The sequence below is a fragment of the Myxocyprinus asiaticus genome, chromosome 26 (assembly GCF_019703515.2).
Source record: "Myxocyprinus asiaticus isolate MX2 ecotype Aquarium Trade chromosome 26, UBuf_Myxa_2, whole genome shotgun sequence".
Taxonomy (NCBI): Eukaryota; Metazoa; Chordata; class Actinopteri; order Cypriniformes; family Catostomidae; genus Myxocyprinus; species Myxocyprinus asiaticus.
The window spans coordinates 39,605,172-39,631,890 of record NC_059369.1 but is presented as its reverse complement, the minus strand read 5'-3'; the positions used below and the strand labels follow the sequence as shown (position 1 = coordinate 39,631,890).

At 37.8% G+C, this 26,719-nt stretch overlaps 1 protein-coding gene across 1 annotated transcript in view; it reads left to right on the top strand.

The window, feature by feature from the left end:
- The window catches only part of LOC127416634 (protein unc-13 homolog C-like), a 190,274-nt gene that overhangs the window by 34,850 nt on the left and 128,705 nt on the right, over positions 1-26,719 (top strand). Inside the window, exons 8-13 of the mRNA XM_051656078.1 lie at positions 555-774; positions 4,868-5,095; positions 6,107-6,248; positions 14,580-14,749; positions 17,856-17,971; positions 24,335-24,498. Of these exons, the coding sequence (XP_051512038.1) occupies positions 555-774; positions 4,868-5,095; positions 6,107-6,248; positions 14,580-14,749; positions 17,856-17,971; positions 24,335-24,498 (1,040 nt within the window). The remainder of the gene's footprint in view (positions 1-554; positions 775-4,867; positions 5,096-6,106; positions 6,249-14,579; positions 14,750-17,855; positions 17,972-24,334; positions 24,499-26,719) is intronic.

Sequence of the window (26,719 nt, the reverse complement as noted above, 5' to 3'; positions counted from 1 at the left end):
CAGCAAGATCACACAGATGAGGTAAAGCCATTCGAGTCCTCTCTAGTTAACATGCGCTGTTTACAGAAATGCAGTTTTTTGTTAAAGAGGCAGTACTGGTTTTAGCATGTGTTCAACAAATCAATGTAAATACTTGTAAATAGTATAAATTATGCAATTTAACAATAAATATGTAACAAAAAAAATATATTTAAAATAATATCTTATTGATTGATTGAATACAGTTATTTATACAGTTAGCCAAAATGTGACCAAAATGATGAAAAAGTAATAATATATAATGAGTACAATTAGTATTTTCCTAATATACCTAGTTAAAAGGACCCCTGTATAATTTACAGCATTAGCTGGGAGATAATTTATTTTATATGTAAGCAAAAGGGACATTATAACTGAAATAAACCCATATGAATCGATATTGAATCGAATCGAGAGCTTGTGAATCCGAATCGAATTGAATCGGGAAATCTGCTCAATACCCAGCCCTAGTCTTGCTACATCTACCACACTCCCCTCTAATCTCTCTCTTTCTCTGTATTCTCTTTATCTCTCAGAAACTGCATGTGCTGAGAAAGACCCTGCAGGCCTTGATCTATCCCATCTCCTCCACGACACCCCATAATTTTGAGGTGTGGACGGCAACTGCGCCCACCTACTGTCACGAGTGTGAAGGGCTGCTGTGGGGCATCGCCCGGCAGGGCATGCGCTGCACGGAATGTGGGGTGAAATGCCACGAGAAATGCCAAGACCTTCTGAATGCAGACTGTCTTCAACGTGAGTCTATTATTCAGTCATGTCAAATTGTTTTGTTTGTTTGCAAAAATCCTTTCCCTTCACCTTATCACTTCACCTTACCTAATTGATTCTGTACAGTGACCCCAAAAAAGAATTTGGACACTATATTGCATGCAAAATATATCCTTACAACTTGAGAGATAAATCTGAAATAAGTGTTCTGAGAAAACACATGTCTCTGAAAAGATTTTATAAACAGCAAATAAAATAGAATCATTCTTAAAAAAATTTTTTTTAAAAATCCCCTCGAAAACAGTTGATTAAAAGTCACTAGACAATGCAAAGTCTGTTTAGTCACTATCAAAATATGAAGATGATTGTCTATTTTTCATGCTGTAAGCCCATGAGCAATCTTAAAGATTCACAAAAAGCATTGTCTGTCTGTCATGCCGCCTGACAGCTTTCAGCTTTGATGATTTGTGTTTGGCAGCTGTTTGTTGCTTTGTCTCTGAATTTTACAAAGTTCTGCACAATAGTTCAGTCTGCTAACAGAAAAAAAAAACATCAGTATTAAAAGACTCAAACGTGCAGCACACTGCTCTCTCTCAAGTGGTAAAGTCAGACTGCACTAAAGGACTGTGGGTGAGATGTACTATGTTATTGGTCCTCTGGAGTTCTCTAGTAAACCTCACAAATATGGCCACCTGCCAAATGCACAAATGGACCTGTGTAGAGAGAGATTTATTAAATGAGCCGTAATGCTCATACATAAAGTGTGTGTGTGTGTGTGTGTGTGTGTATGTGTGTTTACCCTTGAGTCTGTACAAGTGTGTTGTTTGGTTTGTATGGCTTGCTATGAATTACCAACGTGATCTCATGTGAATTTGTATGTATTCTTATGTAAAGTTTGGTTCAAGCAAATGTACATTCTTTTACATTTGCATAGACACATGGAAACTTACAATATTGATGTATTGACAGCATCTAAACGTCATCATATGGAGTTAATTAACAGAGGTTCGGGAGGAGCATGTTAATTTTAATCTGACAAATCACAGCCCACGAGCAGGAGTATATAAGCCGCTGCTTACCTGCTTCCTGTGACAACTCTCCTGACATCCCACCTCCACCCCATCTCCACCTATACTCTAGATCCATTATCCAAATAAGTAAAGTAAATATAGAAATGTACAAATGTTTAGGTGTACTGTTTGAATTGATTAATATGCAATAATTCATATAATTAATCAGTTAATTACATTTAATTTATAATCAACGAGATTAGTTAAATGCCATCACATTTATTTAACACAGTTGACATTATAATATGATATTTTAATAGTTTAATTCAGTTCTGTGTGATTTCTGCAGCCCTATACAAAGTTTTAAAGGATTATATCACTTTAACCAAGACTTAACTTTAAAATGTTAAAATTAATAAACATTCTGTAATATTTAATCATTTATTAAGCATTTAATTTCATTTTTGTTTGCCATGGGAAACAAAAGTTTTCATAATATGCCAAAAAACTAAACAAACCACTAAAAGCACCATAAAGCAACAATAAAATTAATCCATACATTTGTTAGCTATAATCCAAATCTTCAGACTGCTTTCTGTGAAGAACAGATCCAAATTCAAGCCTTTTATTCAACGATCTCCGTCTCCAACCACCGCAGATTCGTCGCGCCTGGCGTAACCGTCAACCCGCATTGATTGGTTGCGTTTTCAAAATGAGAAACATTGCCGCCTCAAGCATTACAACCAGCGGTTTTACGGCAGTGATGTGGAATGCTCATTGGCTCTCAAGTGTCTTGTGACCATTTGAGACATGCCGTAGCGCAGTTCTGGAGTGCATCAGGAGAAGATTTACAGTGAATAATAATTTAAATTCTACTCTCCACCTCACACAATGCTTTTGTATGCCGTCAGGGAGCACATCGGATGAAGCACATCGCCTTTTGTTTACTTTTGTACTGAATTTTGCCATTTTTCTGAATACATTTAATTGATCTGCCTGTTACGTGTTTCATATGCTTAATAAATGGTTATGGTTAGGTTTAGTAGTAGGTGTGGGATTAGCAGCTCTAAAATATATATAAATGAATATATTATATAAAAAAATATTGCTACTGCACATTAATCTACTTGTTTTTAAGTTGCTTTTATATTGCTGAAATGTGGTTATGTTTAGAGGTTGGGGTAAGGTTAAGGGATCTAAAACATCTACAAAAAAATAAAAATGTACAAATATATTTATAATCGATTAGTGTATTCAAATATATGTGTAATGGATTCGTCAATATTTTACATTTCTAAAGCTGTAAATACATAAAAATGATGCTTTCAAACGTCCATATTGTCCGTTTTAGTGTCTATCCAAAAGTTCAAACGTACGTTTAAATGTTACAAATATTAACGTACAAATAGCTATGTTAATTAATGAGATCATGCTGGAATTACTGTATTTTCTACCTACATGCTTTGCCATTCAAATAAAATTAGTTAAAATATTTTTGTGTGGTAATTGCTGGGGTAAGACAACAATAAACTTTCTCTCTCTCAGTTATCCAGTTTTATTTTGCTTATTTAACACCTCATGAACACTCTATGAAACATTCACAAGGTATTTATGATGCTTCTATGAATTAATGATTCATTTTAATAGTGTTTTAAAGTGATTTGTTAGGTGGTGATGAATCATCTTGTCCGCCGTGAGGGTGCATAGTTTGATAAAATTGTGTACATTAATGGTAGTCAAACATGACATCTACTCATGTAGGTCTCATGAACTTGTTTATATTGTTGGACATGCCAGTAAATACAGTACATACTGTACCAGAGTTGCATCCCAATTTGTATACTTCTGCTATAGTACACAATAAAAGTATGTAAAAATTGTACTCTGAGCTACCAATAAGATTTTAATACTCTCAGTTTTATTTAATGGGATAGTTCACCCAAAAATGACAATTCTGTCATCATATACTTACCCTCATGTTGTTACAAACCTGTTTGACTTTCTTTGAAAGAGATGTTGGGCAGTATGTTATTTTCCGTCACCTTTCACTTTTATTGCATGTTTTTTTTTTCTTTTTTTTCTTATAATCAAAGTGAATGGTGACGTAGGGGCTGTTCACACTGAATGCATTTTTGTGTCTGTATGCTCTGTTTTCAATTGTTTTTCTATGTAAACATGCACTAGATGGGCTTCTTTGACCGTTGCACTACATCTCTGTTTTTCTGGGTCTCACGCAGGAGTGCCACAGTTTTTAAATGTTGCTCAAATTAAAAATAAGTTTAACTATTAAAAACAAGGATGAAAAACGGTTCAAGGAACGAAAACGATTTTTTTTGCAGAATGTAACCGTGCATGTGCTTTGATCCTGAAGTATTGCCCATCGTGGATGAAGCATTGTGTAAATTAAGACCTTTTTAACAACTATGTTTAATTATTACATATACAAGTAAAACATTATTAGAGGTAAAAAGTGCATTTCTCAGTTGTTTCCAAGTCTTCACTGAATTACTGTTAGATATGATGCATTAATACAGATTTGATGCTGATGGGTTTTGACTGAGAAGTAGATCTGTAATGAAAATTATACTTAACTGTTATGATTTCTATGCTGATAAATCCACCACACGGGAAAACATTTAATTGCTTATTTTCACTTGTTTTGGTGAGACAAGTGTCTTATTTTGGGCTTGTTTTTTCCAGACCAGGTTGCTTGTTTCTCTTTCGAGATCTGGCAACACTGCAGTTGGTATTTCACCCACCCCTTAGCGCAGAGTACTGTCATTTTAAAAAGAACGCTATTAACTGTTCTCTTATTTTGTTCTAACTGGTTACCATTTGAAAAGGAGGCTGCGGAACTTCTGAACCAGAACGAAAAAATACAGTTTTTGCTCTGCACTCATTCAAAATTCACTGGAAACTGTATGCCAACCGGGCACCTTTAACATACTATTTTCATCACAGTATGATTTTGGGAGCATTGATCCTAACCTTGCATATTATTTGGGATGGATAGTATGCAAATTAGGATGCAGCCTTGATCCTATCACAGGTGATTAAGTAGGAACACAATTTCCCATGCAGTGTAACATAAAGCACATCGCCCTCCACAGGTGCGGTGGAGAAGAGCTCAAAACACGGAGCAGAGGACAAAACCCAAAACATCATTATGGCAATGAAGGAACGGATGAAGATCAGAGAAAAGAACCGACCTGAGGTGTTCGAGTTGATCCAGGAGATGTTTCAGCTCTCAAAGGAAGATTTGACCACCCATCTGAAAACAGCCAAACAGGCAGTGTTGGAGGGGACATCCAAATGGTCTGCCAAGATTACCATCACAGGTGAGTAGCAAAACATCTATGAAAAGTACGATTTATCAGAAAAAAAAAAGAAAAAAAAAAGGATCTAATATCTCATTTTGCTTCTCAAGTAAATGTACCTTGTTTTGAGGATGTTTAGATATATTTATTGAAAAACAAGGCAGAAATACTGATTAAGGAAATATCTATCAGCACCCCTAAGGGAGAAATACCTAAGGCTTTTGTCTGCTCTTTGCAACTGTATGTATATGGCTGGAAAAGACCCTACATGGAAATGCTGCTTAGTTTTGTTTGGGAAATCTGCCGAGGGTTTTCCTTGTTTCCTGACAGCTCGAATCGGTGGACGACAGCAACAATCTGCTCTGGAGAGAAACGTATGCAGTTGTGTCAGTCTCTATGAGTCATAAATAACCTTTCCTGTTCATTTTTTAGGGATGTGCAAAACGAAATGTTTTCAAAATCGACTTTTTGGTGGCTAAACTCTTTGGATTTGATTAGCCTTTTCAAGCAGCCCTTTGACATTGCACCAAACTCTGTATGTCTCCAACCCCAAGGAAATATGTTTTCCTTGAATAATTTAGAACCCTGCTCATTCATATTTAATGAGATGAGAGCTTCCTGTGAACTACTATTGGCTCTGTGACGAATGGGGACACTGCTGGCATCCCCATTGACTGACTGTAGTGCCACAATCAGGCTACACACACTTTTTATTTTGTATTATTGCACATTTGTCTCTTTCAAATTGAAATTTTAGTTAGTTAGGGTCCCATGCATTCACACACACACACACACACACACACACACACACACACACACACACACACACACACACACACACACACGAACATGACAGATGCCCTGATTGCTTTGTGTATTACAACAGCTTTCTAAATGCCCAATTCTTCAGACAATAACATTTTAACTCTTGTACAAATGTTCAGGGGCACTTCGAAGCGTTGAGGTTTTTTGCTTGCCTCATGAATATGCAAATTGCTTCATGTTGACACTTTTTCTGTTTTCTTTCTCTAGTGTTGTGCGCTCAAGGTTTACAAGCCAAGGACAAGACAGGCTCCAGTGACCCTTATGTCACAGTACAAGTTGGAAAGACTAAACGCAGGACCAAAACTGTTTTTGGCAATCTCAACCCCATCTGGGATGAAAAGTTCTTCTTGTGAGTGTCATAGAAACAAATATGTTTTCTTTTTATGTATGTTTGATGTTTTGAACTAGAGTATCTAACATTATGTTAAAGGTAAAGGTAATATACAGTATATTATACAGTAATATAGCCTCTTGAGTTATGATCGAGGGTGAATAGTTTCAACTGGGATTATTGGATGTTCTAATGCAGTAAAGGATTGAAAAATAAAACCAGGTTGACCGCTGAGAGCATAGCTATTGTTTCAATTTCATAAAATTTCTGCCATTCAATCACAAACAAATTTTCGAATGGCTTATGAATTATTTAAAGCTGCCTTTCATTAATTTTACACTTTCTGTAGAGCCTCTCCATTACGAGTATGAATCTGTACCTTTATCTTGTTGATATTCAAAGGGGATTTTCGGTCTGTTTGAAAAGGCTGTACGAATTGTAAATGAGGCATAATAAAAATAATTTGTAGTCCAGTTGGCTTTGCTATGTCGTGGCCTCTTGAGACCATTTCTTATTACACAGGTGTAGATTTAGGTAGGGATGATAGAGACATGTCCCTACCAGCTTTGAGAACATCTAAAATGTCCCTACCAACATTTGGGAAATTTTACCACACAGAAAATACTTACATCTTACGGTATCTTACGTCCAAGTTTTCCAAAATGTTTAGCAACATTTTGAATATTATACTTGAAAGATGTCCCTACCACCGAAAAATATTATCATATGAATGCAGTCGTTTGCCAGATTTAAGAGAAGAATCAGTTTGGTTAGATATAGATGAGACCAGATAACAGAAACATGTCAGTTTTAGGACCACATTTGAAAGGTGCCCAAATCAGATCAGCAAAAATATCCAATCACGGATGTGTTTTTCCATTTTAAAAATAAATAAAAAAACTAAAAAAATATCGGAATTGGTTGGCAGTGACCAAACTTATCCTCACACCAAAACAAAAAGCTACACACAGTGCAACAGTAGAACTGAACGCAGGTGTCTCATGATGCATTTTTTTTTTTTAAATTGATATGTTGTCTAAAAAATTTGCCGCTCCAGCGCAAGATGCTGAAAAATCAGTGGGACATGACTCATGACAACTCTGAATAATTCATACGGGATGGCAAAATTGTAAGATATCATAAGACTTAGCTAATATATTTTTTGGTGGGACACAAAATTTATTTTCCTATTAGTCATTTTTAGGTTTCGGTAACAGGTTAGACTTTATTGTTAGATTTAGGTTTGGGTTAACGGTTACATTTAGGAAAATTGTTGTAACATTGTTCTGTTGATTTGTTTATTTTTTTCTATGCAAATGTAGCTGGTCCTACTCGACCCGCTCTGAGCGGGATTTGAACCACCGTCTCCAGCATGGAAGGCGGGCGTGCTAACAAGGAGGCTAAAGGATATAGCCCCTAGCGTCAGTCCCTAGTGTGCCTCTTGAGGCCAGGGGAGTGAGGTTTACACACTGCGCAGCTACCTACCAGCTGGCTACCATTACACAAATAAGACTCGGAAGTTTTTGCTTGAGGTGCAACCCGTACGATTTCTTACTATTTTGCCTTCTAGTAAAATTAACATGAAACCTTGTTGAAGTCATCCATCTAGCACATGTTTACATAGAAAATCAATTGAAAATTAACACACGGATGAAACAACATTTGAATGGCCACTAAATGTGGCCTGAGAGAACAACCAGCATGTTTTACATCAGAGAGATCTTTCAATAAACACTGCTGGTGCGTTGAATATCAAATCACTGAATTCTGTTGGCGGATATCAGCACAGGAACGATCTGCTTTTCTGTACCGCTGTTTTCAACTTTAAATGTGTGGATGTGGAAGTGTTTGCTGCTGCGTGGAAGTACTGCTGGATTATTAGAGAGAGTGATTAGAGTTACAGCTTGTAGCTGAACATCTTATACAACCCCTAATCCTCATCGCCCACTTTAATTTTCCATTTCAGCACGAGTTTTCGATCTTAATCCCTGATAGAAAAGGCAACCTTTGCCTGTGGAGGAGGGGCTCTTTAATGGATGTTTCTATGTCCTATAACTACAGAAATCTCTCTCATACACTCTCACTGTTTTCAAACAACGGCTATATAGGTCACATATTCCAAATCATCTTTGCGGAAAGTATTGTAGACTAGAGTTTCACGTTTTCTGGTGGTTGCCAGGGTGATGCTATGCTGAGTGGTTGTTAGGGTATTGCTAGGTGGTTGCATAGTGGCCTAAGTCAAAAGGCTCTATCTATGCTGTTCTGATCTCTAGATATATCACGGGTCCCTCCTTCAATGTAAATCAATTGGATTTTTTCTTCAGTTTTTCAATCCAAAATGTAAAAATGCTAAAACTAATTGCTCAGAAGAGTAACAGCACTAAACAAGCCCTGCAAGTTGAGCTATCATTCATGTGCATAGCACAAATGGTGTGGGCTGAGCTTAATAACAAATTTTGATTCTTTGTGTTAGAGGTTTGTTCAGGTCACTGACCCTAAGTAAGAGCAACAGCAATAGTGATGTTTGCCTTAGCAAACACAACTAAACATGTTGCTGATTCTCAGGTCTTGTGTTCCATTAGGAGTGTTCCATGGTTATTGCACCCAAACCACTCTCAAATATGACACTGTTAATGGGTGTTGATGGCTGCTCAGAGAGTGATGTGGCGTCATACTGTAAATCTCAGTGGTGTAATGCATGCTTACTTCCCAGACTGATGTCATACATTTGAAGAGGATGTTATGCTGTGCTCATACATACTAGATGGCCAGCTGTTACTTGCGTAGTGAATCATACAGTGATATGTGTAAATCCGACTGTCCTAAAAAGCTACTGGGGAAGCATTCATCAAAATCTTGATGGTGGTATGAGGGCTTCAACAAGAAACTACTCCCCTCCTCCACAGTTCTCTGCACCAATCACTGACAGTCCCAGAGGAGCTATCATCCAATTAGCACGCCAATGGAATGAGAAAGATGAACATCAAGGCTATTTAGAAAACAGTGTTGGGCAACATTCCGAACTGGCTTCATTTCAGTTCATGAGTTTGAATTTGAATTGAATTGGCCACATCCTACAGGATACTGATGTGGAATTTAAATTGGAAAACACTGAAAGAAGTTTTGTGACCAAACATAAATAATTACATAATTAATTATGTCTAATTATGCCTATAATTTAAAAAAAAAACAAAAAAAAAAAAAACATTTTAACCTAAAAATTGTGATTCATGTGTTAAAATCTACTACCTAGTTTTATTCAAATGAAAAAGATTATTTAACATCATTGAATCAACCTGAATGCATTAGGTTACACCAACAAAATTTATTTTAAGGATTAGATCTGGTAGAAAAATTGCTGCTCTTTCAACAATAGCTGGTTATAACTTTTTACAGTGTAGTTCAATAGTGTTATAATTTTAAAACTGTCAGAACAATTACAGTAGCACAATTACCAGATTTAAATAAAACATAGAACTCACGACTATGTTTAATAGTGAAAGTAAGAGCATTACCACATGCACAGTGTGATGAGAACTTACAGGATTGGGACTAAACAGCTGTGTGGCCACAAGAAAGCCACTTGTTAGTGAGGCTATTCAGAAAAAATAACTTTAATTTGCTAGGGATCATAAAGATTGGACTGTGGATCAGTGGAAAAAGTTCATGTGGTCTGATGAGTCCAGATTTACCCTTTTCCAAAGCGATGGGCACAGGGTTAGAAAGGAAGCACATGAAGCGATGCACCCGTCATGCATAGTGCCCTCGCCTCTGGAGGCAGTGTTATGATCTGGGGTTGCTTCAGTTGGTCAGGTCTAGACTCAGCAATGTTATGCAGCAATAAAATGAAGTCAACTGACTTGACATCTGAATGTACTGAATGACCAGGATATCCCATCAATGGATTTTTTTTCCCATGACGGCACAGGCATATTCCAGGATGACAATTCCAAAATTCATTGGCTCAAATTGTGAAAGAATGGTTCAGAGAGAATGAGGAATAATTTTCACACATGAATTGGCCACCACAGAGTCCTGACCTTAACCCTATTGAAAGTCTCTGGGATGTGCTGGAGAAGACTTTATGGAGTGGTTCGACTCACCCGTCATCAAAACAAGATCTTGGCAAAAAATGTATGCAACCCTGGACAGACATAAAGGTTGTGACACTGCATAAGGTTGTTGAAACAATGCCACGACGAATGCACACCGTAATCAAAGCTAAAGGTGGTCCAACGAAATATTAGAGTATGCAGTTTTTTTTTTTTTTTTTTTTTTTTTTTGCCTGGCAGTGTACATTTACTAAAGTGAATATTAAAAGAAGAGTGTGGTTGACCTTACCCCAGTATGAAAAGTCTGAAATGTGACAGGTAGTTATATGGGCTTTTATTGCCAGCTCGTTCCCGACCTCAACATAAAGTGGAGTCAAACACCAAAATGCAATTAGAAACATTTATTTATTGTAAATGAAGTCAAATTAACATGGTAAGCAAAATAAACGTCAAGGGGTTTAAACAAAACAAACATCATATGGAGCTGGTAGTTGCAGGTGAGTATCGAGCAGAGAGCTGTACCGGTGACTCCTCTGGAGAGTTGAACCTACCCCAAAGAGAGAGAAAAGAAAATGAGCAAAATGGGTAACTTATATACACACCCCTAATTAAATCAATTTCTCCTCCAGCCAACCAGCAACTGTCCCACTCTGCCACCGTGGGACAGAGAGAAAAAGGCCTGGGTCGTAACAATGCCTAATAAGTAACTCTGTGACTTAAAGGGATAGTTCACTAAATAGTAAAAATTATGTTAAAATTTACTCACCCTTACATTGTTCCAAACCTGCATGACATTCTTTCTTCTGTGGAACACAAAAGGAGATATTAGGCTGTGAGTTAGACACCATTTACTTTTATTGCATCTTTTTTTTTTTTTCAAACAATGAAAGTGAATGGTGACTGGGGCTAACAGACTGCCTAATATCTCCTTTTGTGTTCCACAGAAGAAAGCCATGCAAGTTTGGAACCACATGAGGGTAGTGAATGAAAGTGAATTTGAATTTATAAGTGAACTATTCCTTTAAGCAAGAAGACTTTAAAGACCTAGAGACTGGACTGTGTAGTTTATAAAGTCATGGTTAAAAGACATATGGGCTTTTTAGAGAGTATGACCACATCAGGACTTCTCACATTGATTTCAGCACCACAGACAGCGTTTAAGCAGCATTTAGGCCCAAAGACTCGAGCACTGACAGGCATAAATGAAACCACAGAGTGAACGAGAGAAACTTTGCAAACAGGAAATTGCTCTGTCGCTTTGAGTGTCTGTGTTTTCCTTCAGCCGGGAGAATAGAGGACATGGTGACACATTTCTCAGTCTAAAGGGTGATGAGAGACTCCAGGGTTGCCGCCTTGCAGGAGAGGATTGGTGGATTTGCAAGGATTTACGGAGAATCGGGGAAAGATGTTTATTATGGGATGAGTTCTTTTCACCTGTTTAAACTTTGTAGAATTGAAGAATGGACAAGTTTTATGACCTCTTCAGTCCAAGCCTTAAAGAGTCTAGCAAGCTTTTTCTTTTTTTTGTATTTATCTCACTGAAGTATTTGGCTTCTCCAATACACATTTGAAAGACAGTGGAAGCCCATTTTTTCTTTTTTCAATCTACAGTAAGCATGGAGCAGCACACTCCTTAACAAGCCAAATGATTTGAGTGTCTTAAATGTAACACTTAGGGTTTGTTCAACTCCCTAATCCTAAGTATGAACAATTGTAATAGTGATGCTTCACTCAGCAAACAGCACTGATAAAAAATGAATAAAAATAGAATAAAATAAATCTTTCTTTCTTTCTTTCTTTCTTTCTTTCTTTCTTTCTTTCTTTCTTTCTTCTTTCTTTCTCTTGTTCTTTCATTAGTTTTTTGTTTGTTCCTTCTTTAGTTTGTTTGTTCTCTCTTTTTATTGTTATTTCTTGTTCTTTCTTTCATGTGTCCGTTCTTCCTTTCATATGTTTGACTGTTCTTTTTTGTTCTTTAATTCGTTTATTCTTTCATTTGTTTTTGTTCTTTCTTTCATGCGTATCATCATTTGTATTTCATTCATTTTTTTATTCATTTGTTCATTCTTTTTAATTTGTTCTTTCTTTCTTTCTTGTCTTTTGCTTGTTTGTCTTCTTTCATTCATCCTTTGTCTTTCATTTTGTCTTCTTTTGTTCATTCGTTCTTTTTCATTTGTTCTTCTTTTGTTTGGTTCATTCATTCATTCTTTTTTGTCTGTCAGTATTTTGTTTGATTTTTCCGTTCATTCTTTCTTTTGTTTATTCTTTTATACTTTCATTTGTTCTTTTTTGTTCTTTCATTCATTCATTCTTTCGCTTGTTTGTTCTTTCTTTTTTCTCTCCTTCGTGCGTTTGATTGTTCGTTCTTTCTTTTACATTTGTTCCTCCTCATCTTTCTGTCTTTGTTTTTTGCTCGTTGGCTCTTTTATTCATACATTCTTTGTCTTTTCTTCTTTAGTTTGTTTGTTTATCCATTCGTTCCTTCTTTTGCTGTTTTGTTCTGTCTTTTATTTCTCTGTTAATTTCTTTTTTCTTTGTTCGTTTCTTTCTTTCTTTCTTTCTTTCTTTCTTTCTTTCCTGTCATATTGAATGATGATAATCTGTCTCTCTGTCATAATGGCACATTATATCTATCAAATATTCTTCATAGTAAATCTATTTGTGAGTGCTGTGGAAAAGCTGCTATAAGTCTCTCTGATCTTGAGACACATTCTGTTGTGGCACGTTTATTTCTTCCCCTGAAGTCTTAATATTTTAGTGTGCAGAACATGACATAAAGCAAACAAATAAAACAGATGGAACTATAGCCTTGACCTTTATTCTGTTGCCATTAGCAGCTCTTGTTCATGCCACAGGCCATAGCACATCTCAGTAGCGCCTTTACGGTCAGTTTCATTAGCAGATTAACAAACTTTTTGGATTAGCTTTAAACCAAAACATACTAGTGCTTTTGGCCTAAAAAAAAATGGAAACTGGGCTAATTTCTCTAACTCAGTGATAAATGTTCAGGTTTTGTTGAAAAGATCTAAAATTATTAATGAGGACAAACTGTATTAACTGAAAAGCCGACTTGTACACTTTCTCATTTCAATTTCAATGGCAAAGTACTTCTAATTTCATTTAGACCTCTAAAAAGTAGAAACTGCATATTTTGCTTATCTGAGAAAATCGTAAGTCAATACTGAATTTCTGTGCCACTAGCATAATTAAACTAAAATGCTTTCCTGCTTTCAGTTTTTCCATAGACGATGAAACAGGTAGTCCTATCCCAAACTCACGGCATTGGTGGTGCCAATATTTCTGTGCCGGGATGCTTAAATAAACAGAGCAACATTTTGAAAGTGCCACAGATAAACAGTGTTTACATTCAGGGGAATAAATCAATGTCTTACTTAAAGTTGTCTCTGCACAAAAAACACTTTAACGTTAAAAAAATTATAACTTTCAGCTTGAAGTATTAAATGTTGGAACTTTTGCTTGCTTACTTTCTTTACTTACACATATTTTTAACAAAAAATCAATTTATGTTATTTGAATAAAAAGGTTTTAAATAAACCAGCAGTGTTTAGGATGCATAAGGCCCTAGCAAAGATCAGTTTATGCCAATTATAACCGATAACTTTAACCATTCTTGATCATTTAATATAATTTACCTTCACATTTTGTCAGTCAGTATAAAGTTGGTTTGATGTGATTTGGATTGAGGCTGTGCTGTTGTCTGTAGTGCTGTGAGGTGGTCGTGTTTTTGGCTGCATCTGTGGAGTGACTGTCTGCAGGCGTAACGTCTGTCTGTCAGCCCATCTCACTCAAATTTATCCCCCAGTGAAGACGTGTGTGTTTGTGTGTGTAGACTGACCACAGGTGGCTTTGTGCCCTGTTTGGATATTCAGCGGATCACATGACCATTTAAAGCATTTGAGAAGCAACTTGCAACTCTTCTGGAGCATATGTGTGTGTGTGTGTGTGTGTGTGTGTGTGTGTGTTTATGTGGGTTTACTGTATATTGTGTTAAGGCACAATTTTAGGGCCCAGATGTAAGCTAAATCTTCTAGAGTTTCAGAAGAGATCTCAACAATGTCTCAAATTTTGCTCAGATTTGCCAAAATCTGCAATCGAAGTCAAAGATCTCTATATGAACGCAAACATTTATCATCAAATTCTCTAAGACCAAATGATCTAAGCTATCCACATTCATTTTATAACTTTATACTCTTACTGTATGCCAACAATTGTCACATTAGTGTCTATTTTTTATTTATTCTAAGGAGCATCTGTGTTTAACACTCCTCCCTCTTTGCAGCGAGTGCCATAATGCCACAGATCGTATAAAGGTCCGCGTATGGGATGAAGATGATGACATAAAATCTAGAGTGAAGCAGCACTTTAAGAAGGAATCTGATGACTTCCTGGGTCAAACCATCATCGAGGTGCGGATGCTAAGTGGAGAGATGGACGTTTGGTACAATCTTGGTATGTTCTGTGCCTTTACATTTCACTTCACCAACTTTAAATGGATAGTTCACCCAAAAAGAAAAATCTTTCATCATTTTGTCACCCTTTTGTCATTCCAAACCTGTTTGATTTATCAAACAAACGCCTTAAAATGCTAGGTTGAACAGAACTCAAGTCTTCTAATTTCATACTTGGCTGAACTATTAATTGCCTTTTAAGAAAGTTGAAAATATATGTCTTGCTCTTGTACGTAGGCAAATGGCTTTATTGTTCCACAGAGAAACATTGCTGCTTCTGTTGATGGTTTATGTGTTGGATTGTGAGATTGTTTTCCTTGGCTTGGATGAGAAGCTTGTGGTTTTTAGAGCTGTGACTCAGGCCAAACTAAACCTCTCACATTTGTGCTCTCTCTCTCTCTCTCTCTCTCTCTCTCTCTCCATCTGTCCTCGAAGCTGAGATGTGAGAAAGATCCAGAATCTAGATACAAGCTTGATTGGCTACTGAAGCCACAAACCAGACATCAATTAGAGCATTCAACTAAAAGCTATAAAGCAGGCATGTGGGGAGTCTTATCTACAAAGTGCCATTTTTTGCATTTAATGTTTAATACCGTCTGCAGAATATCCCATCAGATTTAAAGTCAACATAAAATGAAAATCGACCCTATTTACTTTCTAAAACGTTGCTGGCCTTACTGTGCAGGATTTATCAGAGATGCAATACAATTCTAAAGAAAAACAATGTTTGTCTTGGTAATCTTTCATCAAAATGGACAAAATCAAGTCCCACCTACATTTATTTTTTTCTCATTGAATATTTTGTTTCACTCAGAAATAGATCACATTGCGAAAGTAAAATAGGTTACGAATGTCCTTTCAGTTGACTTAAACGGACAGTTCACCCAAAAATGAAAATGCTCTCATTATTTACTCACTCTTATGCCATCCCAGATGTGCATCACTTTCTTCTGAAGACCACAAACAAAGATTTTTAGAAGAATATTTCAGCCGTGTAATTCCATACAATGCAAGTGAATGGGTACCAAAATTTTGGCATATAAAGGCAGCATCTATAATCTATATCTTCAGAAGCAATATGATAGGTGTGGGTGAGAAACAGATAAATATTTGTCTTTTTTATTATAAATTCTCCTCCCTGCCCAGTAGGTGGCGATATGCACGAAGAATGCGAATCACCAAAAACAAAAGAAGGAGAATTTGAGAGTGAAAACGGAGATTTATGTAAAAAAGGATTTAAATATTGATCTTTTTCTCACCCACACCTATCATATCACTTCAGAAGACATGGATTAAACCACTGGAGTCGCATGGATTACTTTTATGCTGTCTTTATGTGATTTTGGAGCTTCATAATATTGGTACCTGTTCATTTGCATTGTATGGTCCTACAGAGCTGAGATATTCTTCTAAAAATCTTAATTTGTGTATGCAGAAAAACGAAAGTCATACACATCTGGGATGGCATGAGGGTGAGTAAATTATGAGAGAATTTTCATTTTTGGGTAAATTATTCCTTTAAGTAGGGATGTCCTGATACTGGTATCGGTATCAGGTCAGATACCGCGCTCATGTACTGGTACTCGTACTCGTAAAAATGCTCAGATACCAAAAAACGATACCTTCTACCATTTACCAATGTCATAACGTAAACATTCAGCCCACAAATTAAAATCATGTTATGTCCTAGAGATTATTTAACCACTGCGATTTAATGAGTTAAATATATAGTTTGCATGTAATTCAAATGTGAGCGCTTATGATGTTGTGGAGACAGTGTTGTGCTGACGCCGGCTGCTCATACCTTTTAAGGCTCCTCCGTGGCTCCTACAGGGAAAACACCATCATGATCATTGCGTGCTCTTTTTGTAGCAGATGACAGTAAACAGACTGCAAATTCACATTGTAGCACGAGGTATATACAGAGTACATACTTATTTAATTAAATAGCAGCCATGTGCGGTTTAATAATCACTTTGAGTCACGTAGCAACCGGCTTTTCTAGAGTGGAAATCTGCTGTCAAAACATCAGAGCTACTTGGTCAAAACAACACAGAAACACTTCAAAATAAAAGTTCCATCAAAATTAAAGGTCAATTTATAGGAAAAAAGTATGACAGAAATATACTGTAAAGTTATGTAATTTCCACTGTACTACTACTACTACTACTACTGCTATTAATAATAATAATAATAAATCAGTAGTAATTGTATTATAATTAAGTTGTATCTAACAACTGTGATGCTCTGTTATGCAGCACTTTATTTGACAAAATATAACTCCAGTGTTGTATTTTGGATTGTGTTGTGAGGTTCTGTATATAAGCACTTAATTTGATAAATATAATACAATATTATGTTGACAATTAATTTTTATATTTTCATTTGATTTAAGTTTTAATTAATTCATTTATTTAAACACCATTTGGATAAAAAATAATAAATAAATAAAAAAAAAAAAAAAAAAAAAAAACAGGTATCGGGCTTAGGTATCAGTGAGTACCAAAAATGAAGTACCGGTACTTGTACTCATTCTTAAAAAAAATGGTATCGGGACATCCCTCCCTACATTTAATTTTAGCTATAAAACAGCTCCTGTCTCAGGGATTCAATGCACACGACTGAAATTAAAGACATTTTGACTTTAGGCAACTTTGGGCAACTGTGTGACCTGGGGTCAGATTTGTCAGAATAGAACATGGCTGCAAGCTGATGAGGTATGGCTTGTGTCTGTCTACAGGTCACTGTTCTGAGATCAGCTGTAACTTGTGTTATTGTCTGAGTCAGAGAGATGGAAACCCTGCAGCTCAAACTCTGTTCAATATCTCTCGCTCATTCTGTTTTTATTTCTTTTTGTATTTTCTATCATCTATTCAAAAAAATATTTTTACATTTTAAAAAAAACATTGTTTAGTATGTATTTTTAAGCGATTTGAATTATGGGGACGCTAGCAATGTCCTCATAAACCACATTTATAGCATAATACCCTTGTAATTACCAGTTTGTAGCCTCAAGAAATGTCCTTGTAAACCACCCAAATCTGCCCACACACACACACACACACACACACTTATTTCTCTGTTCCTGCTTTTGTTCTCCCCTGCAGAGAAAAGAACAGATAAGTCGATGGTGTCGGGGGCCATCCGACTAAAGATCAGCGTTGAGATGAAAGGAGAGGAGAAGGTGGCTCCACCACACGGGCAGTACACATGTTTACACGAGGTAAGTGTGACATCAGCAGTCCTTGCTGTGACAAAGCAAACAGCGCTAAAACCAAATATTAATACTGAATCTCAAGAAAACAGTCAGGGAATTATTCTGCTTGTCATATTTCAACCCAAAATGTAACATAAAATAATTGGGTGTTTCTTTAACTTCGTTTCCACACAGGCACCACAGGAGAGTTGTCAATTTTGTCTTCTTTTTTTCAAAAGTCATGCAAATTCCAACAATAGTGTGATATCCAACACATTTCAAATACTATGTTGTGTTCAATAGAATTCTGTGGTGTAAATGATGGTGATGGAAAAAGCATTTTTAGCATTTTTGAAATAAAACAGTTGACTCAGTTGTCTTGCTGAGGCTAATTTCATTGCTAACATTTGATGTATCCTAAAATAAATAAATAAATAAAAACACTTAAAAGGAATGTTTTCACTCTTTTTTTCATAATTTGGCAAAATTACTTTTGCAATACTTCCTTTCAAACATGCTCTTCACCGACACTTTTTTGACTAAGGTTAACAAGTATGCTAATTTTGAGAAAAAGTCTCGATTACGTGAAACGTAACCCTGGTTCCCTGAGTGTGACAGAGATGCTGCGTAATTGCATTGGGACACACCCTGAGTGTCATGTGGTCTGAAGCCCTTGTACAATCACGGTAATTTATTGGCTGGTGGCTCTTAAGCGACGCCCCCTAGGGAGCTACGTCATGGGCTCCATAAAAGCGCTCGCTTTGGTGCCGTCAAGTCAGATTTTCTGCAGGAAGTCACAAGCCTGTGCAGCTGCTAGAGAGTATGGCCAGCTTACGCAGCGTCTCGTTCCCACTCAGGGACCAGGGTTCGTTTCATGTAACCGAGACGTTCCCTTTCGTAGGAACTCGAGCTGCGTAATCGCATTGGGAACGATATACATTCACGCCATGCGAACATTAGCTGCCAACTGTCTACGCCCGTGTGGCAAGCAAATAGCTGTGCTCAAGCAAGCTAAAGTGTCTGAATAAAACAGAGAAGATTATGAGTTTACTCCTGTTCCAACAGAGAGAACCTAGGAAGCAGGAGTCAAACCCTCATCCAGATTGTAAAATCTAACAAATGTACATGGAGAGGACCACCCTGCCGCCTTACAAATGTCCCCCAAGGACGCACATCTAGCCAAAGCCCATAAGGACGCCATGCTCCTAGTAGAATGGGCTCAAATATCCGAAGGCGAAGGTAAACTGCGTGCTTCGTAAGCACTTGAAATTGCATTAGTAAGCCAATAAAACACCAAAACATCCCTGTTGTGGCCACCAAAGCACACAAACAACTGTTCTGACTTACACCACTGACTAGTACAGTCAACATAAACTTGCAGCACCCGAACTGGGCAAAGCATGCAAGCTTTCATGCTCCTCCAACTCAAAGGAGGAGGATAGAAAGCCTGAAAATTAATAGTCTGAGAGTGAAATGATGTAGAAATGACCTTGGGCAAATAGCCCAAACGAGGTCATAACACCAGTCTTAAACACCCTGGTGCAAAATTCCTATATAAGGGATTGATTTAAAGGGGCATGCAAATCACCAACCCTTTTAAACTATGCCAATATCACTAGCAGGGCCATTTTAAAAGTCAGAAACTTATGGCGACTGTTGCCAAGGGCTCAAACAGAGCAACCAACAGGGCAAATCCCATAAGGGAACGCAGATGGGAAGAAAAGATCTAAGCCTGTGTACCCAGCGAATAAAACAAGAGACAAGAGAATGTCTGCTGACAGAGACTCCATTGATAAGCGCATGCTCAGCCGTTACAGCGGCAACATAGACTTTAAGCATTGCCGGAGCAACCCCAGCCCCAAAATGCTCTTGCAAAAAAATCCAGCACTGTAACAACAGGGCAGTGAACTGGATTTTCACCTCACGCTATACACCAAAAAGCAAAAATACGCCACTATAATGTATAAAGTTTCCTAGCTGATGGAGCTCTAGCATTCAGAATGGGATCAACCACAGTGGAGGATAACCCATCATTCAAAAGAGAGCCCCATTGAGTGGCCATACCCATAACTTCCACAAGTCTGGCTGGGCATGCCAAATGCTGCCCCGAGCCTGAGACAACATGTCTGTTCTGACTGGAATCTCACAAGGCATTTCCTTCAGGAGAGAGACCAGAGTCGAAAACCATACTTGAGATGGCCAAAATAGCGCCATTAACAGAAGCAAAACCCGATACTCTCGAACTCCCTGCAGAACTGCATGCAGCAGACTGATCGGTGGGAACGCGTAAAGACGTGTTGTCTGCCACTGATGCGCCAACGCATCGATGCCCAGCAGTGTAAAGGGCGAGAGGGAAAACCAGAGGGGACAGTGTGACATCTCGCTCGAAGCAAACAGGTCCACTTCCGCTCTGTCGAACCTTCTCCAGATTTGTTCCATAATCTGAAGATGCAATGTCCACTCTCCGGGCATCAAGCCCTGTCTGGACAGGAGATCCGCCCCCAAATTCAACCAGCTCTGGACATGCACGGCTTGTAGAGATAGCACATTGTCCCATGCCCACAGAAAAATGTGATATGCCAGTCTCAACATGACATGAGAACGCACTCCTCCCTGGCGATTGATATAGGACACCACCGTCCTGTTGTCCGACTGGATGAGGACATGGCTGCCCTGAATCTCTGGGAGGAAAATCTTTAACAGCAGCAGCACTGTGAACATCTCCAGACAGTTTATTTGCCATTATTGCCGCTGGCCCTTCCAAACCCTGTAGGCTGGATGACCCTTGTACAGTGCATCCAGAAAGTCACCTCCCTGACTAAGGCCCTTCTCCCCAGATCACTCAGTTTGGCCAGGCGGCCAGCTCTAGGAAGAGTCCTGGTGGTTCCAAACTTCTTCCATTTACGGATGATGGAGGCCACTGTGCTCATTGGGACCTTCAATGCTGCAGAAATTTTTCTGTACCCTTCCCCAGATCTGTGCCCCGATACAATCCTGTCTCGGAGGTCTACAGACAATTCCTTGGACTTCATGGCTTGGTTTGTGCTCTGACATGCACTGTTAACTGTGGGACCTTATATAGACAGGTGTGTGCCTTTCCAAATCATGTCCAATCAACTGAATTTACCACAGGTGGACTCCAATCAAGTTGTAGAAACATCTCAAGGATGATCAGTGGAAACAGGATGCACCTGAGCTCAATTTTGAGTGTCATGGCAAAGGCTGTGAATACTTATGTACATGTGATTTTTTTCGTTTTTTATTTTTAATAAATTTGCAAAGATTTCAAACAAACTTCTTTCACATTGTCATTATGGGGTATTGTTTGTAAAATTTTGAGGAAAATAATGAATTTAATCCATTTTGGAATAAGGCTGCAACATAACAAAATGTGGAAAAATTGAAGCGCTGTGAATACTTTCCAGATGCACTGTATACAGCGCCCCGACCCGTGGAGCAGGTGTCTGTCGTTATAACTTTGCAGTGACATACCTGTCCCAACGGAATGCCCGACATCAAAATACAGATCCATTTCCATGGTAACAGAGTTGGGTAGCACAGAAGACTGTTACCACTAGATGGTGCACTTAGCTTATTTTCGGTGACTTCCCCAGAAACAGCGGCACAGCGGAGGGAAGCCTTCACTCCTGTAATACTGTGGCTGGTTGAAGGGAATTTGATAATATTTTTGCCTTTATTGTATTTAGGCATAAATGATGAGCACCCTGAATGTATCTACAGCAGGGACGCTGACAGAATAAACCTTTTCCCTGGTATTTGAATGGGGAAAAGTGTATGGACATTGGGGGAATGTTTATTTCAGGAAACTGGTTCGCCACAACGGCCCCTGCATTGTTATGGGGGGACAACGTGTGCTACTTATGTTCACTGTATGTTTTGTGTACACTTGTGCTCGATGAACATCAAATTCTGTTATGCATGTCTCGAAACCCTTGGTCATGGAGACAGCGCCAAATCCGATCAGGCAGTTATAAAAAGCAGTTATTCTGATGTATTTACAGCAGAGGATGCCAGATGAACTGAATCATATTCTGGTTGTCGGACGTTCGAGGCACGTACAATGGCGAACTCATCCTAATACTGACCGAAGGGCAAACAGGAGAGAAAAGGATAAGTTTATACGGTCCAATTTCATTCACTGAATAGGGGCTCATCCTTCATTACACAGCAAGCCTGTCAGGCTCGTGTGTAGACCTACTGTATGTTTATCATGCATTGAGTTATATTACGTGTGCCCCGAGACCCTTGATCATGGAGGCAGAGTCAAAACTCAAGCTGACAATATTTAATGCTCGTTTACCAGCATAAATTACAGGGAGACTGATGTACTGAATAAATGGGTTCGAACTAAATTGGTCCAACATATAATAGGGGAACAACACGTAGTACCCAGATAGTGTGAAACACCCTCACGGACAAAAGCATCATCTTGACCAACTCGTACCCCAGCACGAGCCACAGGGGAAAAACAAAGGAAATTCCAAACAGAGCCAATATTAGCTCAAAGAATTCCTTAACGCGATGCACTTGGTTGGACTGCAAAATCATCGTGTGTAGATCCAACAGCTGACTGAAAAGAATGACATCCATGCCGCCACCGAAAAATCGAGCAAAGATAGCAGTGCGCATCTCTTGTCTCGCTAGAATGCCCGTGTGGTCCACAAACAGGCGAAAGACAAAAACAAAATACCTTGCATCTCCTGATAGCATCCCGAAAGAATAATGGCACAGACGAAGCGCTTGTGCGTTGGTTTGCCATCACTCCGTTGGGGAATATTCTCTTAATCCAGCCCTCTCGTTCTGTGGCCAGGCTCACCGGTCCATGCATGATCCCCTCCGCTGCGAGCAATACACTTCAAACGGGGAGGGGAGAGAGAAAGGCATTCTCCCAGAACAACACAGAAAAAGACAACAGGGACAAAGGGGCCAATTTGTTCCTTCAACGACGAATTCTCTCATACAGCGTTTTTTTCGACTGGCCCTCAGCTCGCTGTACTGCTTCCGTCCACGACGCCGGGCGATGGCACTTGACCCCTCAGCCTTCCCTTTTGGTTGCTGGTTGACACAGAGCTCCAGCGCCACCGGATCGAGCACTCCCTCAGCGTTGCGATCCTCAGTCAGCGGCGAGGACTCCTTGACGACGCATCCTTCCTCCTTCCCGGGTTTCGGCACCAGTGTTAGACAGGTCTCTCATTCGTCGGTAAAGGAGGAAGCAGGAACCGGATTGACACTCAAAAAAGACTTTAATTACAACTTAAAACACTGAACTGGGACATAATAACATGACGACACACACACACACACACAGCTCCGTGTATGTCTCTCTCTCTTTCTCCAGCACTCCTGCTCAGCACCAGGCATGCACATTCACAGCCCGGCCACACCCTCCTCCTCGTCACAGTTAGTTAATAAAAAAAAATAAATAAAAAAAACAATTGTTCATTGTTAGTTCATGTTAGTTCACGATGCATTAACTAATGTTAACAAATACAACTTTTGATTTTAAAAATGTGTTAGTATATGTTTAAATTAACATTAACTAAGATTAATAAATGCTTAATAAGTATTGTTCATTGATAGTTCATGTTAAGTAATGTTGTTTACTAATATTAACAAATGGAAACTTATTGTAAAGTGTTACCAAAGTTTTAAAGTCAGTGACCTTAAAATAAAAATAAATTCTTGAGAAATGAAATTGCCCAAAATTTAAGAAACACCCCATAAAATTTTGCGTCAAGAAAATAAGAAAATATTTTTAAGAAGCATTATGATTTTTTTGACATTTAAGCACACTTCCCCTACTATTAAAATTTTTGTAATGTACAAAAGTATCGCATTCTCATTAATGTAATGTGTCCAGATGATACATACTGTATATCAAACATGTTATTTAAGTAATTCTTTAAGCTGCAGTGTGATTTTATTTTTTTTTTGTTTTTTTTTTTTTTGCTATTAGTGGCACCAAAGAATTGAAAAAATACTGACTATTTTCAAACATGTCTCCTTAAAAATTCCTCCATCTGTTATTGTTCAGTCAAAAGGTAGTCCCACTTCAAACTCACACCATTTCTTGTATCAGAAGTTGAGATGTCAGAATGCAGTGTTTATATTCTTCAGACAATTAACCTACGAATTGCTTACTTATAGTTGTTTCTGCAGGGAGAGAATAACATGGAACTATTGTACTTTGCTTTTAGTATTGCTAGTTTGTTATAATTAGTAAACCTGCTTTCGCAATACTGTACATGCACTGTTGTTAAACTAAACTGCAGAATCCATGACCACTAAGCAGGGTTTTTGTTTTAGATTGATTCTTATTATTTCTTAACATGGCTCATTTTTAATCTTTTGTCCTTGTGTCATGTGCAGAATCTCTTCCATTATCTGACGGAGGTGAAAAACAATGGAGTGGTTAAGATTCCAGAGGTCAAAGGTGACGATGCGTGGAAGGTTTATTTTGATGACGTGTCTCAGGAGATCGTAGATGAGTTTGCGATGCGTTTTGGTGTGGAGTCCATCTACCAGGCCATGACGTGAGTAAAGAGCTCTTTTTTTCCTCCGTCATGCCACCGTTTTTTGCTCTCTTTTTTACTTTGATCAGTTGTATCCTAACTGTTGAGTTCTGCTGATGTCTCTAAAACTGCGCAGTAATGTACTTTCTGCATATTTTACAAGTCATGGGGGAATTCACTAAGAATGATTGCGTTGTTTATATATATGCACTGTCTGCATTGTTTTAGCTCCCATTTTTTAAAGGAATTATACAAAAGAATTATATACAAATTCTATACAGATCAGGTAAAAGGCAAATAACGCTGACATTGCAAGAAGGATTATTTGCCTCATAGAATTACAATAACTCAGATAGGTCATATCACTTTTCTTTTTTTTTTATATTACACTTTTGCATATAATACTGTGCAAAAGTTTAAGGCACTTGTTAAACAAGAATGATTTCAAAAATAATGCCATGGATATGTTTTATTTATCAATTAACTTCATACAAAGTGCAGTAAACATAAAAAAATAAAAAATAAATGAATATTTGGTGTTACTACCCTTTGCCTTTAAAATGGCACAAATTCTCTGCTGCACACTTGCACACAGTTTTTCAAGGTTGTTTGCAGATAGGTTGTTCTAAGCACCTAGGAGAACTTGCCTCAGTTCTATGTATTTAGGCTGTTTTAACTGCTTGTGTCTATTCGTGTAATCCCAGACTGACTTGATGTTGAGATCAGACCCTGTGGGGGCCATACCACATACCATCTGTTGCAGGACTCCTTGTTCTACAGTATTTCTATTCTATTCTATTGCAGAAGGAAAATTTGGGAATCTAAAATTGATATTTCCAATTGACACACTAAAGCTGAAGATATATATACAATAATCATCTTAATCACTCTAATTTTCCACAGTACTGTACATGTTTAGAAAAACGAATCCTTAATTATCTTTTTTTTTTTTTTTTTTTTTTGTGGCCACTGAATGGGGATTCTAAGTATAGCACATTGTATTCCAAGTTACTGAACTGAAAGCAGCTGGTTGCTCATACTGTACACACTACAGGTGCTGTATTGTTGCAATGTGCTGGTATTTAACTCTCGTGTCTGGCTCTCGTGGTGCGGAAAGATGACGCTTGGTATTTTTCACGACTGATGCTTATTGTGCTTCAACAGGAATTTATGAAAGCCTTGTTTTCCGTTGGATCTCTACAAGTCTGCGGATGACATACGATCGTTTGTGAACATGATGGCTTTATAAATCACACATATTTTGCCAGAATGACTGTAGTATCCAGTGAAAAACTGTCACCCTTAGCTATCTCTCTCTCTCTCTCTCTCTCTCTCTCTCTCTCTCTCTCTCTCGCACGCTCACTCGCTCTTTCTCAGATGGCCATTTGGAGGGAAGTAATTAATTTGGGCCCCTGATTTGTGGCACTCTGCTCCAAGGGCCCTTACCCTCATTATTGCATCTATAGTTTATCATCGGAACTGTCTTACTCTCTATCTTTTTATCTCTCTATCTCTTATCTTATTGTACTATAGGGTCTCTAAAATCTCACAAAGAAATATACAGGTCATATTTTAGTCCAAAATTAAAAGAAACAAATTAGAAATTATATTTCACGTAAAGAAAATAGTATTTTTAGGACCATTGGGATTATTTTGTAGTGTGACATTATTAACATGAGCACAATTTCTCCTCAAATTCTCATTACCGTAATGTGAAAAATAATTTTCTCATTATTGTAATACAAAAATGAAAATCATCCTGTCAGAACGCAATTTCAAATCAGCATAAATACAATTTAGAACAACAAATACTACTATGATGTATACTTTTCAGATTGGGAGGGAATTCTGTGTTTTTGTTTATTGTCTTTGTCTTGGCAGTTTTGCCTCCTGTTTTAGCAGTCTTACAGTAAAGAGCAGTGCTCTCTGTCTCAATGTTGACTGTTCCAGTTACATGACTGTAATACATAAAGAAGCTCTAACTTGACAGTGTATTTTCATACAGCATAAAAACTTGTACGCAATTTTACACAGCTCTGCACACTTTAAACAAGTTTTAAATCATCTGAGCAGACTCCAAAATAACTTTTTGCTACATCGGCCAATGGGAACATTTTCTAAACTTTTTATCTGACATGAAACTGTACTGTGCATTTATTTTATTTTATTTTTTTATATCCTAATGACAGTGGGATAATTTGCTGTTTCACGTTTGTTGTTAATAATCAAACACCTGACAACA